General features: G+C 36.3%; 1 protein-coding gene across 2 annotated transcripts in view; it reads left to right on the forward strand.

Moving 5' to 3' along the window:
• COP1 (COP1 E3 ubiquitin ligase) overlaps nucleotides 1-18,640 on the forward strand; it is a 245,375-nt gene that overhangs the window by 25,824 nt on the left and 200,911 nt on the right. Inside the window, exons 3-5 of one of the 2 annotated variants that reach the window (XM_082703978.1) lie at nucleotides 7,311-7,408; nucleotides 13,678-13,754; nucleotides 14,441-14,560. In XM_082703978.1, coding sequence (XP_082560104.1) covers nucleotides 7,311-7,408; nucleotides 13,678-13,754; nucleotides 14,441-14,560 — 295 coding nt within the window. The remainder of the gene's footprint in view (nucleotides 1-7,310; nucleotides 7,409-13,677; nucleotides 13,755-14,440; nucleotides 14,561-18,640) is intronic. The other variant, XM_082703979.1, reaches the window with a different exon arrangement.

Below are 18,640 nucleotides of genomic sequence, written 5' to 3' on the forward strand. Positions count from 1 at the left end.
GTGACTGGCTTAATTCACTTAGCATAATGTCTTTTAAGTTTCATCCTTGTTGTAGTATGTGTCAAAGTTTCCTTCCTTTTTAAGGATGAATAGTGTTTCATTGTGTGTGTATACTGTATTTTATTTGTTTGTTTTATTTATTTGTTTATTTGTTTTATTTGTATACTGTATTTTATCTGTTCATGGGCATTTGGGTTGCCTTCTTAACTGTTGTTAAGAATGGTGCTTTGAACATTGGTGTCTAAATATTGCCTTGAGAGACTGGTTTCAGTTCTTTTGGATATATACCCAGAAGTAGAATTGCTGTATCATATGATAGTTCTGTGTTTAATTTTTTGAGGAACCTCCATAAACTTGTCATTTTCTCTTTTTTTTAAAATAGTACCACCCTAATGGTTATGTAATCTGTTTAATTCCTTTTGTTTATTTTTGATTGGGGGTGGTATATTCTGTTTGCTTTCAGTCGTGTTTGTAAATCATTTACACTGTTGACATACTGGGTGTTATTACCAGTTTGTAAGTATTTTAGTTTGATTTGGAGCATGATGCAGCAGTGATAGGGATATCCAATCTACCAGTCATTTCAAAAGAAGTTCAGAATAAAAATAACTTTCTTGGCCTGTACTATGCTTTTTATTAAAATATGTTATTAAAATAAGCAATATGTATTCTTATTTAAAAAACAAGTTTTTTTTATCCAGAAAGCTGTAGCCCGAGATGTAAATGTCATTGTTTTAAAAGTCTTTTTTTTTTTTTTTTTTTTTTGTCTACCACCTCAGAGGTTATCCTGGTAAGGAGTTATGGTGTGTCCTTCCAGAATTTTTTTGCTGTTTTTTTTTTTTTTTTTAAAAAGACCATCTTGCCTTAAATAATTTAGATTTTCTGGTGTATCATTATATTGACATTGTTATGGTTGATGAATAACTTTCTTCTCCATATTGCTACGGAAGTTCTGGTCATGTGTGTCTTGCTTTTAGATTGATATATATATGGTCTTGATCTTTTCAGGCTTATTGTTTAACAGTAGTGTTTCCTTTGGTCCATTAATTGATATAGCACGAAAGCATTCCATAGGAAACCATATACCTTCCTTGGAGACTTTGAGTTTCATCTCTGGAAAATTGGGTGATTTAGATTAGGCTTTCTCTGCCTTTGGAACTATTGACTGTTGAACAAGATAATATCTTTTGTGGGTGATTATCCTGGTATTGTAGATTGTTTAGCAGTATCCCTGGCCTCTACCCAGTAGCAGTCCCTTTTCTCACAAGTGTGACAACCAAAAATGTCTCCAGACATTGTCACATATCGAGTAGGGGACAAAATTGCCTAGTTTTGAGAAATACTGATATAGAGCTAAAAGAGCAGAGTCTTGAAGTTGGTAAATCAGGATTCTGGTTCTTGCTCTGTAACTTGCCTTTCATTTGTCCAGTCACTCAACCTATCTCTTCTGCTATCCATCTCTACCTTCTCTTCCTACTCCTTCACCGTCTCTTCTTTCATAGTTCTGAAGGTGTGGATGTTTGGTACAAATGATAAAATGAGGATTTAAATTTTCCTAACTGCCCTCCTCAACTTATATAGTCACTATGGCATTTTAAAAGGATACTGAAGAGTCTGGTAAATAAGTACAATAATCTTCCTTTGTTATGTTCTGAAGTATAATAAATTACTGATTGACTTTATCATTAAATAGTCCCTAGCCTTTCCAATGAGTCCCGTAATCTTCAAGGTATGTCCTAAGGTCATCGTTGGAAACCCCACTAGTTTCTTAAAATATCTGTTTTTCCTTTCAAATAAAAATAGTTTAAGTTTAGATCCTTGTTATAATTCAAGTGCTGTTGTAACCTGAGTGTGTTTTAAAATATGAATGTGTTTTAAAATACCTGCCAGAGAGCACGTTTTGGTAGGATAGAGACCATAAGGTTGTCAGGAGCTAGTCAGCTTGGAGACTGGCAGTCCCATTGTCAGGCTTGTGAAACTGTGAGACATATTGTACTTTTGTCTACAGCAAAAGCTCGTAATTATTTACCCTATCCTATCATGTGAGGGCATTGGAACTTCAGTCATTAATGGTAGCCTCTTGGATCAAATCTTCGCTAACTTGAATGCTGGCTGGTAATCTGGAGCTAAACAGTGTTAGCATTTCCAGGCTCTGTCCAAATTATTAACACCAAATCAAATTGGACCACATGAACTCTTTATCTCTAGTCTTACTTATGAATAAAGTTGGAGCCGCTATTCCCACTTGACAGTGAATCTGCTATTAGCTGTTGTATTTGGCTTCTTTGTGATGTAGAGATAAGGGTTGCTTTTTCTCTTTGCCATCGCCAGCTTGCCCCCTGCACTTTTCTTCTCAGACCTCATGTCTACCAAGTTCTGATACCACTGTTTTGTTTCATTACAAATTAATTATAATTAATAGCATCCCTCAGTGTTGTTCATCTTCCAGCATATCTGTGGTCAAACCTGGGTATCAGCTTGTCTTTTGGGGCTTTTGATTAATTAATTGTCCTGTACCTTGCTGTTCGTCTTTCTTTATACTCGGTTATTATATAGGACTACTGTACTGATTTGTCTTTCTGTTCTTGTTTAAAGTCTCCTCTTTTTTGAGAATTTTCTGATTATTCACAGTTTTTTATATGTACTCACCCTTGTTTACAGAGAGAGAAAAAGGTATTCATGATAAAGTCTTATTTACCCTAGTGTCTACAATTACTTACAGAAAAATGAGAAGAAACAGAAAGTTCGTGTATTGGGATGGGTGAGTAGAGGATTTCAGAAAACATTCAAAGAGGTCTTTGGATGGTTAAAGTGGTATGGTGTTCTGTGTATTACAGGCAGTGTCCTAAAAGTTAAAAAAAAGAAAGAAAAAGAAAAAGATATTTATACCTTATAGTAGGACTATACTTTTTTTGCGTGGGGGGTTAGGTATATACTTAATAGAAGAAACAGAGTAACCATTCATCTATGGAGAAATACTCATTTAAAAAAAGTTATTGAAGTATAGTTGACATAATTGTTATATTAGTTTCAGGTGTGCAACATAGTAATTAGACAATTCTGTACATTACTCAGTGCTCACCACCATAAGTGTAGTTACCAGCTGTCACCATACAGTATTATAATATTATTGATTATATTCCCTATGCAGTTCTTTTCATCTCAGAGACTTATTTATTTTATGATTGGAGGTTTATCCCTGTTAATCCCTTTTGCCTATTTTGCCCATGTCCCCATCCTCTTCCATTCTGGCAACCACAAGTTTGTTCTTTGTATGTATGAATTTGTTTCTGCTTGTTTGTTCATTGGTTTTGTTCGTAGATTCCACATATAAATACAATTGTATGGTATTTGTCTTTTTCTGACTTCTCTTAGTATAATACCCTTGAGATCCATTCATGTTGTTGCAAAGGGCAGAATTTCAAAATAGTCATTTTTCATTATCAGATATACACTTAATAAACATAGGCACCCATTTATGTCTGCACATTCTAGTGCTGAATTACTATTTTTAGAGTTTTAGTGTGAGTAGCTTTTGAAAACCTCTCAGGTAGACCCAAGATATATGTCCTTATATCCCCCCATCTTGATCACTAGTCTAGACACTTATTCTTCTTTTGGAATCCAAAATTCCACATCTGGGATGGTGATGGTCAAGTAGAGTTATTGTGAAAGAAATAATTGAGAATTTCTAGTGGTGTTTTATGTGACCCAGAGGACAACATGTTTCTTTTTTGTCTATAGCTATTTTTTTTCATACGTTGAACATTTATTTAGTTCAACTCTAACAGGGTATTGTGCTAGACATTGAGGTTACTGAGATGAATTAAAACAAATCCTTGTTTTGAATGAGCAAATAGAAGGGATTACAGACACATACACAGATAAGTACAAAATAAGATAGTTACTATTTCTCAAACTAGGACAGGTCTGCCAAGGGGTGGTAGTGAGGTAGTAGATGCTATGAGATAAACTTGATGTATCTTGTCATGTCAGTTTTATACAGTGGTATGTAAGTTGATGCATTTTCATTTTGTAATATAGATGGATATCACCAATGCATGGGGAAAAGTCACTTGAACTTTTGTTCCTGAGGACAGTTCCTTCTTGTTGTTTTTTTTCTTCTAGGAGGATGGTGTGGTAGTAAACCTACTGACAAGGGATGTGATTAGGTTGCTGAAGATAGGAGAGAAAGATATTCTGTTGGACTCTGGGATAATTTCTTGTATAGTGACAGTCTCTTTCACTGGGGTAACAACTTAGCTTGTTCTTCTTATCATATTATTGGCTCATTTCTAACTATCATTTCTTTACAAAAGGCATTTGCTAAAACCCAGAATGCCCTTCTGCTTATCTGTCAACTGCTTCTCTCATCTTTAATAACCTTCCCAGATTTTCTGCTTCATCACTTGGTTTATTTGAACTTGCAGATTTTTTAAAGGGTTAAATCTTGTTCTTTTGGAATATTTTCTGGTAATATGAACTCATTTCCATTTTCCCTAGCAGATTATAAGTGTTTCCATGTTTTAATTGCATACCTGCTTTATGCTTTTCCCTTTCAATAAAAATGAAAACAAAAACAATTTGTATATTTTTTCCTTCACTGAAATTTCTACATAGGAGATTTTCTGTTAGATATGGAAACTATCATGTGGTAATATGGCAATCCTAGCCTTATCATAGTTGCAAGAGGCGATGTTATTTCTGGAACACTGTATAAGTCATTTGTTTGTTTTGTTTAGTTTTAAATACCACAAAGTTTTCTTTTTTATTTTATTTTATTATTTTTTAAAGATTTTATTTATTTATTTGACAGACAGAGATCACAAGTAGGCAGAGAGGCAGGCAGAGAGGGAGGGGGAAGTAGGCTCCCTGCTGAGCAGAGAGCCTGATGTGGGGCTCAGATGTGGGGCTCGGATGTGGGGCTCGATCCCAGGACCCTGGGATCATGAGCTGAGCCGAAGGCAGAGGCTTAACCCAGTGAGCCACCCAGGCACCCCAGTCATTTGTTTTATATATATATTTGAGTACCTGTTTTGTGGCAGCCATTTACTCTGATCTTTAGATCCTTGTGCTGTGCCAAAGATCATCACTGCAGTTCTCTGTGATATCGTTTTTATTTTAACTTACCTTGAAAGTACCAAATGTGAGAAGAAAAAGTAGTTGTTAATTAGAGAAATCAGAGAAACCTGATGGTTGTAGGTTTCTGTTTTGATAAGATAGAGTGAAGTAAGTAGGTTATAAAAATTAGCTTCAATTTACAAAGCTGAAGTAAATTTATAGTAATTTGGATATAGAATAAAAGAGGTGCTGTCATTTTAGGAATCTTTTTTATAAATCACCCTTGTGATTTCTTAAAAATAATTTTTTTTCTGGTTGTTAGGAGCAGTGCCTTTTTGCTATAAAAACTTGTAAGCTTTTTTTTTTTTTTAAGAGATTTTCTATTTATTTACTTACTTGAGAGAGAGAGAGAGTGTGAGAGAGAGAGTGTGAGAGAGGAGAGGTCAGAGGGAGAAGCTGACTGCCTGCTGAGTAGGAAGCCAGATGTTGGACTTGATTCTGGGACTTCAGGATCATGACCTGAGCCGAAGGCAGTTGCTTAACCAACTGAGCCACCCAGGCACCCCAAAACTTGTAGACATCTAAAAAGAAAATTTTCCTGTAATTTTATGGCCCAAGGACATACACTGTAAACATTATGATGAATGTCTTTTTGGTTTATTTTTAAATGGGCACATTGTGATTGTACTGTATCCACTATGTTGAGGTTGTGATTTTTAGTCCATAAAAAGTGATGTAGTGACTTTTTTTTCTTTTTCTTTTTTTAAAAAAATTTATTTATTTATTTGACAGACAGAGATCACAAGTAGTCAGAGAGGCAGGCAGAGAGAGAGAGGAGGAAGCAGGCTCTCTGCTCCGCGGGGAGCAGAGAGCTCATGGAGCAGAGAGCATGCTGGGCTCCATCCCAAGACTTTGGGATCATGACCTGAGCAGAGGTCAGAGGCTTTAACCCACTGAGCCACCCAGGCGCCCCATGACTTTTTTTTCTAATGTCAATTTGATATTTCTCTGTGGTTTTGTGGGTGTGGTTGGGGGGGGAAATATATATATGTAATATTAAACTATATATATATAGTTTTTTTTTTTCTTTTTATTTGGGGGAGAGAGAGAGAGCATGAGTGGGGGTGGAGGGAGAAGGGTGATGGTGGTAGTGGTGGGTTGGGGAGGGACAGAGGGACAATGGAGTTTGTGCGTCCGGCTCCCTTTCCAGGTTTTGGAGATCATGACCCGAGCCAAAGGCAGACGCCCAACTGACTGAGCCACCCAGGCACCTCTAGTGAAACAATATTTAAAAGATGATACATAATTGCAAAACGTCAAACATTACAGAAGTATATATTGTGAGGAAGGAAACATTTCTTGTAATCCTCTTTCTTTAGCTATAACCATTAAGAATTATTATTTTTCATGGCATATAGTTACGTATTGTAATGTGATTTTTTGGATTGATGTTTACCAAATTATTTAGTCAATTTTGTAGTGTATTGGTTGCTTCTAATTTATTTTGCTGTTTACAGATAATCTTGAATTGAGCACCTTTCTATGTATATACCTCTGCTCATTTCCTTAGGGTAAATTCCTAGAAATAAAATAATTACATCAAAGGGGATACACAACCTTAAGGTTTTCCATACAACTTGCCTTCTGGAAATGTTGTGGCAGTTGCATTTCCTTCAAGAGGACGTGAGGTTCTCTTGTGCTCCTTAACTCTGATAGTATTTTCTTTAATTTTCCATTCTGTTTAGTAAAAAATAGCATATGATTTAAAATCAGTTTTTTTATCCTACTGAAGGTGATGATTTTCTCATTCTTATTGACTAATGCTTGTCTTGTTGATCTGTTTTTCTCTTACTTTTTTTTATTTGAGTGTGCTCTTTTTGTATTAAGGATATCAGCACTCTAAGAACATCAATAGTCCATTTGCTTAACTAAATCATAGGCATTTGCTTTTCTTGGGTGTTGTTCTGTAGTATTTAAATTGCGTAACTTTAAAAGTTAATACTTTTTTTTAACGTTCTATATCCAGTAGACTTGTTACTCAAGTTCATTTTTAAACATTAACTTTTGTATACTGTTGCCTAATAAATGCTCTCTATTTTATTATAATAAAATATAAGCTGAAATAAATTTGATAACAAATTACTTGTTTTAAATGAGAAATAGAAGACTTTATAGGCATTATTTTATGACCAGTTTATTAATCCTTTACTGATTTAATGAACCCTATTTTATTTTTTTCCTGCTAATAGCTACAAGTGTATTCATCAGAGTTTGGAGGATAATAATAGATGTCCCAAGTGTAACTATGTTGTGGATAATATTGACCATCTGTATCCTAATTTCTTGGGTGAGTCTTTGGAATGATTCTTTATTATTTAAAATATTCTATCCCCAAGAGTATATGCTGGCAGAAATTTATTTAAAAAACATAGTGTAGGGGTAAAGCAAGTCTTTCTCTTCTATCCACCTGGGTGTTTTTCCCAGTCTTCATTATTTTGTGTTGTATTTTCTATACCATGTGTTGTTAGTACTATATGATATTGTTGTTAAGTTTCATGAAAAAAGAAAAATTGACTGCTACAACCCTTAGTTTCTTATATAGATGGTGGGACAGAATGTGAGGTTAAAGGGGATGCCAGAGGTCCAGAATACCTGTCTCTTTATACAATGTGGTGCATTACTGCTGGTTGTGCTTCTGGGATAGAAGCGAGGGTCAGGGGAAGAAAGTGTTAATGGAAAGAGGGAAAAGGTGAGGAGAAACTTGGGTAATTGGATTTCTGGATAGGGTAAGGGAGCCTGTGACCTGGGGAGGCAATTGAAAAGTAAAAACTCGGAGAAGGAACTTAGGAAAAGAAGAAACATTGAGTGGTGTGATACTCTGCAGGACTGGACTTAATGGGCTAGATTGGGTAGAAGGGAAATCAAAGTCCTGCAAAAGCAAAACCTTGTGTCCCTGAGCTCAGAAACATCAATTGTTGCTGCTGTGTGGGCTCTAGAATCTTTTCTATCAGTTGTCATAACTTTAGAAAACTTCTTTTGAAATGGTTAAATACAGAAAGGAATCTGATCTTCCGACAATTTTGGTGTTTACTAAAACTTTCAGGCAACATTTTTTAATGAGTCCAAAAGCTGGAGATTCTTTTATGTGGATTTCTAACTAGAGGGAGCACTATATACCAGTATGGAAGGACTTTGAAAGCATAGTACTATTTTAGTTAGAAAGTGATTTCATACATTAACTATATATTCTCACATATATCCAGTGAGTAGTGAAGTCACACTTAACTGATTTTCTGAGCTGGAAATGATCTGGGTGGTAATCTAGTTTTTAACCTTTTCTTTTTATGGATACTAAATTTTTGTTTTGGGTAAACAAAAATTTTGGTATTTTATGTCCATATTTGAAGTCTTTTAATTATAGGGCAGCTTGTAATGTGATTATTGAATGTTAGCCATGGAAATAACATTTTATCCTGATACATCTTTTTCTGTTTTTCTTCCCATCATCCCTTCCCCTCTTTACATTTGTACAATAATACTCAAATTCAGGATGCCTGGTGGCTCAGTTAAGTGTCTGCCTTTGGCTCAGGTCATGATCCTGAGTCCTGGGATTGAGCCCCACATTGGGCTCCCTGGGAGGCTGCTTCTTTTTCTACCTCTCCGCCTGCTGTGTTCCCTCTCTCACTGTGTCTTTCTCTATAAAGTAGATAAAATCTTAAAAAAAAATAATATTCAGATTCATAGCTTCCCACATTAGGTAGACAGGGATCTTATGCATTCAGGGTGCCATTGAGATCTGTTTCTTTTATTTATTTTTTAAAACTTTTAAAAGATTTTTATTAATTATTTGACAGAGAGAGAGAGAGACAGGGAACACAAGCAGGGGGGGAGTGGGAGAAGGAGAAGCAAGCTTCCTGCAGAGCAGGGAGCCCAATGGGGCCTTGATCCTGGGAACCTGGGATCATGACCTGAGCTGAAGGCAGATGCTTGACGACTGAGCCACCCAGGGGCCCCTTGAGATCTATTTCTGAATGTGGAATTCCACCTTGTTTTTTCCTCTACTGAAAAAATCCTTTTAAGTTATTTATTTCCATTGCTTTAGCTTGAATTTCCGTGATTTATTTGTATAGCGTCTGTCATTCTTGGTTGGGTTGAGGAACTTGAACCTTTTGAAGTAATTTCAGATTTCTTCTTGAGCATGGTAAAATAAGTGTATGTTTTACAATTTTGAAGGCTACTAAGTAGCCTTGTACTTTTTTTTGTTGATAGGTTAGGACCCTTCCCATTTATTTATTTTAAATATTTCATTTATTTGTCAGAGAGAGAGAGGGAGAGAGCACAAGTGGGCAGAATGGCAGGCAGAGGGAGTCTGAAGCAGGACTTGATCCCAGGACCCTGGGATCATGACCTGAGCTGAAGTCAGATGTTTAACCAACTTAGCCACCCAGGAATCCCAGGATCCTTCCCTTTTAATACTGTACGTTTACCTGAGTCATGGATAAAGGGCTGAGCTATATATTTTCTTTAACAGTGGTCTTCAAAACTTTTTGCTTGGGTGACTCATAAAAATTTTGAAAATGTTCTTCCTCATGTATTGAACCCCATTTAAAATTATCATCCTCAAGTTTTCTTTATAAGTTTAACTGGTAGTAAAGAATGTGACTTTAGGAGTGTTATAAATCTAATTATTTAAAAATAAAGCTTTTATCTTTTTTTGAAAATGTATCCAATGAAATATCATAGTGGTTTGATATTTATCATTAATTTGAAAATAGACAAAGGGAAATTTTATTTATTCCTTTTCTCTTTGAACTTCTACTTAAATTGATTATTGGCCACATAATTATATCCTTATATGATGTATTTTCATGTTTGAAATCTGTCGATCTATCTGTAGTGCGTTTCTGTAACAGAAATGTATATAAATAGAAACTATAGACATAAATTTTTTTTGAACATAATTTAAAAATCTCAAATATTTTTTCTGGATTATTATTGAATTAGTAGTAGTATTTAATTAGTCAAACATATATTCACAAATTTTATAAAGTATTAGGCATAAATATTTATTGAAAACATGCTGCTTATTAAGGTTTGGTGCTTTTCTCAGTTCTGGTGTCCTTAGTAGTTATTACTAGGACAAGGAATGAGTTCCATTTGTATTCTTTTTATTTGTTTGTTTATTTATTTAGGATCATCATAGTTTTTTAAAAATTGAGATATAATTGATCTATAAATTATATAATTTTAAGATTTTTCTTTTTAAAGTGTAAGTCTTAAGAAGCTTTGCTTACATGAATAAGGTGATGGGGCATGAAGGAATTTTGTTAACATTAATGTCACTCAGTTTTTTGACCTCGTTCTCATGTAAGAAATTAAGAAAAAAAAGCATTTTTAAATTAATTAATCAGATGTTATTTATTCATTTGAGAGAGTGAGAGAGCACACAAGCAGGCAGAGTGGCAGGCAGAGGGAGAGAGAGAAGCAGGCTCTCTGCCAAGCAAGGGGCCCGATGTGGGATTCGATCACAGGACCCTAAGATCATGACCTGAGCTGAAGGCAGCTGCTCAACGGACTGAGCCACCCAGGCATCTGAGAAAAAGCATTTATTGATTTATCATCAAAAACAGTCTTAATGTTCAGTTAGTTAACAAGTCAAGTCCTTTCTTTAATTTTAATGAAAGCAAAGAATTAGAAGCCAAACACTCAGAGATTTGATTTTTTGGTCATTTATAATCATTTACTTTTTTGGCAAGATGAGTACTTTGATTTTTCCTTTCCTGTCCTAAACACTATACCACAGACCCTTTTTCTTCTGACTTTCCTTCCTCCAGCTCTTCTGCCTTCCACTATATTCTATTTCATTACCCTTTATACCCTTGCTCTTCCAACACATTCACTATTCTTTCCATCTTGCTTGTTCTTGTTACTAGAAGGTTCTTGCAAGGTGAAGTATTCCTGTCCCTGTTGCCATCTATCCTGTACCCGCCCACCTCCCCCCAATTCCTGCAATTGCTCTCCTCTGCTCCTGCCAAGACTTGCTCTCTAGCTCTCCCTATCCCTCTCTCCAGCTGCCTGCCCCCATCTCTCTCCCTTGCTGTCTCTTTTCTAGCTTTCTCTATCTATGTTTAAATTTATAAATTGAATTTTATCACCCTTCTGAATAACATTATTATTCTTTGAAGGGACAACGTGAATGCTAAGTTTAAAATAACTGTTAAAAAAAAAGTATATAACATCCTTATTACTGCCAGGTAGTGTCCTAAGTGCTTTGTGTAAGCTAATTCATTTAATTTTCAGTCCTATGAGATAAGTACTCTTGTCATCAATATCCTCCTTTGGGTGAGGAAACTAAGGTACAGAAAAGTTCGGTTACTTTTATAAACTTGTACAATAGTATTGGTGGAATTGGGATTTGGTCCTAAGCCATCTGTTCCACAAGCATATATGCTTTAACTACTCTTCTGCTTCTAAAAATATAGTTACTAGAATAGAAGCTTTAGCAGTAGAAATGCATTATTTCTTCTTAGTACTGTGGCCATTTCAAGGGTCCAGACACTTACAATTATGGATATAGAATATTCTTCAAATTTAGTGATAATGTGAGATTTCTCAGGAAAATGCAATTTGGTATACAAATGTAAAGTATTAAAGTTGAAGTCCCAGTTTTATTCAGATGTTTAATTCTATAACTGAAACATTGAACTCTTATTTATGAGCTTCTCTTTATTCCCAGTACATTAGTTGGAGCTCTCCTTTCTCTTTCCTGGGTTAGAATGGTAATTTTGCTTGTGAGATACATACCAGGCTCTTCAGAATCAGGTTCCCATCTATCTTCATTTCCAGCCTTAGTTCATAACCTATTAATCATTAACAAAATCACTTCGACCTCGTGTTTCAGCCATATTGATTTAAAGTCATCTTATCTCCTGGTCTTGTATGACTTTAACCCCTTCTTTCTCACACCCTTCTCTTAATTCTTTACCACTTTTTTTTCTGCTTAATGAATCTCTGTGTGGATGTGATGGCCCAATTCTAATGTCACCTTCTGTGCTTATTTACACATGATTGTTCCTTGTCCTGTGTTCTTTGTAAGTCTGCTTCAGTGATAGTACTATCACATTATGATATACATACTGTGTCATATATATTTGTCTTCCTACTCAGAGTTGCTCAAGTCTTAGATCGCATCTTACTTAGATTGAGTCTTACTTATCATAGAAGCTTGGATTGTTAGTATGGGCTTGATACTTCTCTGGTTTGTTTGGAAATATTTATAGTTGGATTGTGGTATAGTGAAAAATATTAGATAATTGGATTTGTATCCCAAATTGGTTTTGTACTCTGTGTCACCATGTGTAAGTTTTTGATGCTCCCTCTAATATTTCCTCATCTCTAAAATGGGGAGAATAACCCATAGGATCTTGTCTATAAACTGCTAGCCTAGGGCTAAACTGATTTAGTGCTAGTTTCTTTTTTTTCTTTTTTTCTCTCTTTCTTTCTTTCTTTCTTTTTTTTTTTTTTTTACTATTTTATTTATTTATTTGATAGTATAAGCAGGGGGAGTAGCAATGGGAGGGGGAGAAGCAGACTCTCTGCTGAGCAGGAATCGTAATGCAGGGCTCCGTCCCAGGATCCGGCGCTCATGACCTGAGCTGAAGGCAGACGTTTAACCAACTGAGCCACCCAGGAGCCCCTAGTTTCTTACTCTTTATCAGACTTTTTTTTGTTATTATTTGTTTGATGTTATCAGTTCATCCTTAAAGACAGAAGAAAAGGATTTGTAGAATTAGAAATTCATTGGTTCAGGGATATGATTAAGTTCTTTACGTCTTTTTGTTCCTCCATCCTAGCATGTATTGGTTCTTTGACTGGCTGCCCTAAGATTGTAGGATGGCTCTGAGTAGCTCCAGGCATCATCTCTTAAAGAAGGGAGGGAAAGAACTTCTTTTCTTCCTATCCATTTCTTTCTGAAACATAGCATACCCTTCATTGATTAAAACTGGGTCACATACTTAATCCCATGTCAGCTATTGTAAGGGTATGAATGCCAAGATTGGCTTAAGTTAGTCAAGAATCATAACGTTGGGCTGGGGTGAAACCTAGCTTTTCTGAAAAAGAAATGTGGCTTAGAAAAAAAATTATTATTATTTTTCTAAAAAGGGTGGGTGGGATGGTTTTGGATAGGTAACTGACAGTATCTGCCATGGTATTTATAGGAAAGTAACAAAAAGAAGAACAAATAAGAATCTCTAGTGTCTACCTTAGAGAATCAACCAGGTACCATGTGGAGGATGCAGCAGACCAACACAGTGAGGAATTGTCTCCCCCAGGTGCTGACAGTATCATAATTGAGATGTGTACGAGAAAGTACATATTCCAGAGAATTCTCCTTTAATAATAGTGGTAGTAATAATAGCAGTTGTAGCATTAGAATCTGTGGAAAATTGTTTTCTAATTTGAAATAAAGTGAAGGCCTAGCATTTTCTGCTTAGCATCTTTTTAATTTGGGGGCTCTTAAAAGTGAAAATAGAACCCATTTAAACAGAACAATTAGATGATACATTTAACAACAATACAAATTATATGTGCTTTTTGTTTTATTTCTCTTTTCAGTGAATGAGCTCATTCTCAAACAGAAGCAAAGATTTGAGGAAAAGAGGTTCAAATTGGACCACTCAGTGAGTAGCACCGTATGTTTCAACTCTTATTACTACTTTTTAATAAATTTCAGTTTTTTTTATTGGCTTAATATTAATGAGATATTAGAGCTTAATATGTCATTGATTTTCTTTAAGAATAAAATTTGTTTAAGATTATTTTGTTTAATAAAGAACTTTTGTTACCTGCATCGTCTAAAATTTAATGATCATCTTTTGAAAGGTCTTCTGGGATCACATTGAGTCAGAGTTGTCTTGTAGTACATGGCATTTGGAAGATTATATGGCAGGGTGGAACTGCGGTTGGTAATTTGGAAAAACTTTTGGAAGATTCTCAATTTAAGAGAATCATTCCTAAATTATTGAGGGAAGTGAGCCTAAATTAGTACCTTACCAAGGACAAAGTTGAAAATATGACTAGACAAATAATTAAAATCCAAGTACTTATTTTGAAGGGAGTTACACCTTTAGACATGCTCACTTAACATTTGTTTTGAATATGCCTTCTGTATCTGTTACCCAGATTGATTTAAGAGAGAAGTAGTGTTTAATTATAATTAGAAGGCAGTTGGGAACTATTGGCTAGGAAGGAGTAGGTTAGAATATTATAGTATATTTTTGATATCTATGTAATAAACATAATTAGGAAGTAGCAGTTAAACATTTTAGGGTCTCTAAAACAGTCTTCTTAGGAGGTTACTGTGTTTCTTCGTTTTTAGAATGGCCACAGGTGGCAAATATTTCAGGATTTGTTGGGAACTGATCAGGATAACCTTGATTTGGCCAATGTCAACCTCATGTTGGAATTACTAGTGCAGAAGAAGAAACAACTGGAAGCGGTAAGTGGCAGTTGAACTCTATTTATTTATTTTTTATTGTGTTATATTATTCACCATAAAATACATCATTAGTTCGTAATGTAGTATTCCAAGATTCATTGTTATGTATAATATCCAGTGCGCCATGCTCTATGTGCCCTCCTTAATACCCACCACCAGGCTCACCCCCTCCCCCAACCCCCCTCCCTTCTAAGACCCTCAGTTGGCAGTTGAACTTTAAAAAATTTTAAGTGGTGGTCTTATAAGTTGTGGCGGCTCATTTATATTCAGAACAACTGAGTGATAAGAAAGATCATGACAAAATACAGTTTCATTTTATTATTTATTTATTTTTTTTTAGAAAAGATTTTATTTATTTATTTGACAGACAGAGAACACAAGTAGGCAGAGAAGCAGTCAGAGAGAGGGGAAGAAGCAGTCTCCCCGCTGAGCAGAGAGCGTGATGCAGGGCTTGCTTGATCCTAGGACCCTGGGATCTTAAAGATTTTATTTATTTATTTGTAGATGACAAGTAGGCAGAGAGGCAGGCAGAGAGGCAGCAGAGAGAGAGGAAGAAGCAGGCTCCCCGCTGAGCAGAGAACCCGATGTGGGGCTTGATCCCAGGACCCTGGGATCATGACCTAAGCTGAAGGCAGAGACTTCAACCCACTGAGCCACCCAGGCGCCCCCTCTTATTTTATTTTATTAAAAATTTTTTTATTTTCTTTTTTTTTTAGATTTTATTTGTTTATTTGACAGAGAGAGATCACAAGTAGGCAGAGAGGCAGGCAGAGGGAGAGGAAGAAGCAGGCTCCTTGCTGGAGTCTGATGTGGGGCTCAGTTTCAGGCAGAGGCTCAACCCATTGAGCCACCCAGGCGCCCCTACAGTTTCATTTTATTTTATCTTATTTTTTTATAAAGATTTTATTTATTTGACAGACAGAGATCACAAGTAGCCAGAGAGGCAGGCCTATAGAGAGAAGAGGAAACAGGCTCCCTGAGGAGCAGAGTGCCTGATGTGGGGCTTGATCCCAGGATCCTGGGATCATGACCTGAGCTAAAGGCAGAGGCTTAACCCACTGAGCTACCCAGGTGCCTCTATAGTTTCATTTTAGTAGGGAACAGTTTTACTGGTTGGTTGTCTTCTAATGAATATATTCCTTGCTAGATCTTCCCTTATTCACATACGAGATTTGGAAGATAAAATAGAGATTTTTTTTACCTACATAAAATCCTTTTAGCAGGTGTTTGTTGGTGGCAGCTGTAGTGTATGGCTTTTAAATAAAGGCATTTAGAAAGGTAGGAACTGTAACTAAATATATCCTGTTTCATGTAATAAAATAATAAATATAAAATTGTGTTTACTTCATGTAAATATATATAAACAAAATAAAGTATAAACAATGAAAAATGTTTATAAATAATATAAAATGTGAATTTGCATGTATTAGGAATTGAGTATGATCCATTAGGAGCGACTCACACCTCAGCATAAGTAGGTATCCCCCTGACCTAGCTGAAACAAAAGTGGGAATCTACTGACAGGGTAAGGGAGTGAGTAGCTGACATATGTGAAAAGGAAGTGTTTAACAACCAAATATTGGGAAGATTGGAACCATAGCCAGCTTTTCTGGAAACTATAAGGAAATGAGATCAGGCACTCGAATGCTGGATCATTCTTTGGTGCTTCTCATGTCTGTTTCTTTGGGACAGCTCTGATTTTCTTTTCTCAGGTATTTATAACATAATGTGATCATTTGCACTTTCTTCATCTATATTTATTTATTTTTAGGTAGAAGAAAAGGGACTTTCCTTTACAATTTCAGAATTCTGTGGTGGATTACTAATATAATGGAGATCTGGATTCCATATGATTGAATAGGAATCTTAGAAGGAAGTAGCTTCGGTTATGCTTACCAAAATGATTCTCTCATTCTGGGTGAGGGGTGGGCAGGGCTGGTGGAAATTTCTCCCATATTTTTTCGGGAACGGGCTTTTATCTTTAATTAGTTAATTTATTTTAGTTTTACTGAGGTATAATTGACATATAGCACTGTATAAGCTTAAGCTATACAGCATGATGACTTGACATACAAGTATTGTGCAGTGATTACCACAATTCTTTACCTTAGACCCCCTTCCCCATACTCACACGTGTGCTCTCTCTCTCTCTCTCTCTCTTTTTTTTTAAAGATTTTATTTATTTATTTGACAGAGAGAGGTCACAAGTAGGCAGAGAGGCAGGCAGAGAGAGAGGAGGAAGCAGGCTCCCTGCTGAGCAGAGAGCCTGATGCGGGACTCGATCCCAGGACCCTGAGATCATGACCTGAGCAGAAGGCAGCGGCTTAATCCACTGAGCCACCCAGTCGCCCCGTGTGTGCTCTCTCTCTTAAATAAATAAATCTTTGTAAAGTAAATTGGGCTCTGTGCTGGGCATGGACCCTGCTTGTGATTCTCTCCCTCTCCCTTTGCCGCTTGCATGCTCCTGTGTGTGCTCATGTTCTCTCTCTCTCTCTCAAATATAAATAAATAATAAAAAAATTAAAAGAAGTTTATATAATAAAGTTTCATATTATAGTTATCCTTTTTACATATGCCTCTTTGTTTATTTTTTGAGGTTTATGTTGGTAAATATAGATCTAGTTCATATTAACTTATTAGTGGTAACCCATTGCATGAACATATCTATTCCCCTACGGTAGATATTTACGTTCTTCCTAATTCTTAGCTGTGAGTGTCATTATTACATTTAATATTGTTATACATGTTTCCTTGTGCTTATGTGTATACACTTAGTGTTTTAAGGAATGAAATTACTGTTTACAGAATTTACATGCACATTTTAACATATCAGATATTGCCAGGTTGCTCTTTTGTACTATATGAACACCTGGTATTTTCTCATTTTTAGTTATTGCCAGTCTTATAGTAGTCTGATGTGTGTGTGTGTGTGTGTGTGTGTGTGTGTGTGTGTGTGTGTTTTGGATGTTGCTACTTTTCCAAATAGATATTTTGGTAATTGAATTTTAGTTGAATTGCATTGTGGTCAGACAACATGATTTATGTGATTTTAGATTGGATATTTTTCTTGAATTCAAGTTTTTTGCTTTGTGGGTTTATCATGGTAAGTTTCTGTTTTGTTTTTTAGTGGTTGCTTTTGTTTTTCATTTTTTGTTTTGTTTTTTAGATTTTATTTATTTGAGAAAGAGAGAATATGAGAGGGCCGGGGGAAGAGCAGAGAGAGAAGCAGATTTCCTGCTGAGCAGGGAGCCTGATGTGGAACTCTATCCCAGGACCATGAGATTACAACCTGACCTGAAGGCTGATGCTCAACTGACTGAGCCACCCAGGGACCCACTTTTGGGTCTTTAATACAATTTTTGTTACATTGTGCCTTCAAGTAGTATCCTTCATCTATCTATATTTACAAGAATCTTATAGTAATATACTTCATTTCCCCTCTCCCGGCCTTTGTGCTATATTTTTTCCTATAGTTTATTTCTATATACTGATAGAGGTTTATTAAAAAGACAATTTTGTCGGGCTGCTGGAAAGATGGCACAGTAGGAGGATCCTGGGTTCACCTGTTGCTGTGTGGCCACCTAGAGAACACCTGCATTGGCATAAATAACCCAGAAAGCAACCTGAAAGCTGGCAGAACAGACTCCGCAGCCCTATGTAGATAAGAGGCCACAACGAAGCAGATCTACTGTCTCTGATTGCTCTTGGCAGGATCCCATCAAAGCAGGGCCACAAGCCTGGCAGTGTGGGCACAGCCCAGACAAGGGTCAGTATCACTCCAAAGTAAGTCCTGCTCCAGGGAGAGGGGAAGATAACTCTACACCAGTCTGACTGTGACCCCAGCAGTGGGCTGAGGGCAGGCAGCTGGTCTGACTGCAGGCCCTGCCCACCAACAAAAGCTTCTCAGGGCACAACATAGGGAAAGTGCCTGCAGTTTGGTGCGTCTTCATCTCTGGCAGATACCTGCGCTGACTCAGCTCAAGCCTAAGGCCACCCTGGACCAGCCCACTAACACCACAGGCACACCAGACTTTGCCCATAACAGGCAGAGAGCCATTGCAGGCTGGAGTGAAGGCAAAT

This window comes from Mustela nivalis (assembly GCF_964662115.1).
Source record: "Mustela nivalis genome assembly, chromosome: 16".
Classification (NCBI taxonomy): domain Eukaryota; kingdom Metazoa; phylum Chordata; class Mammalia; order Carnivora; family Mustelidae; genus Mustela; species Mustela nivalis.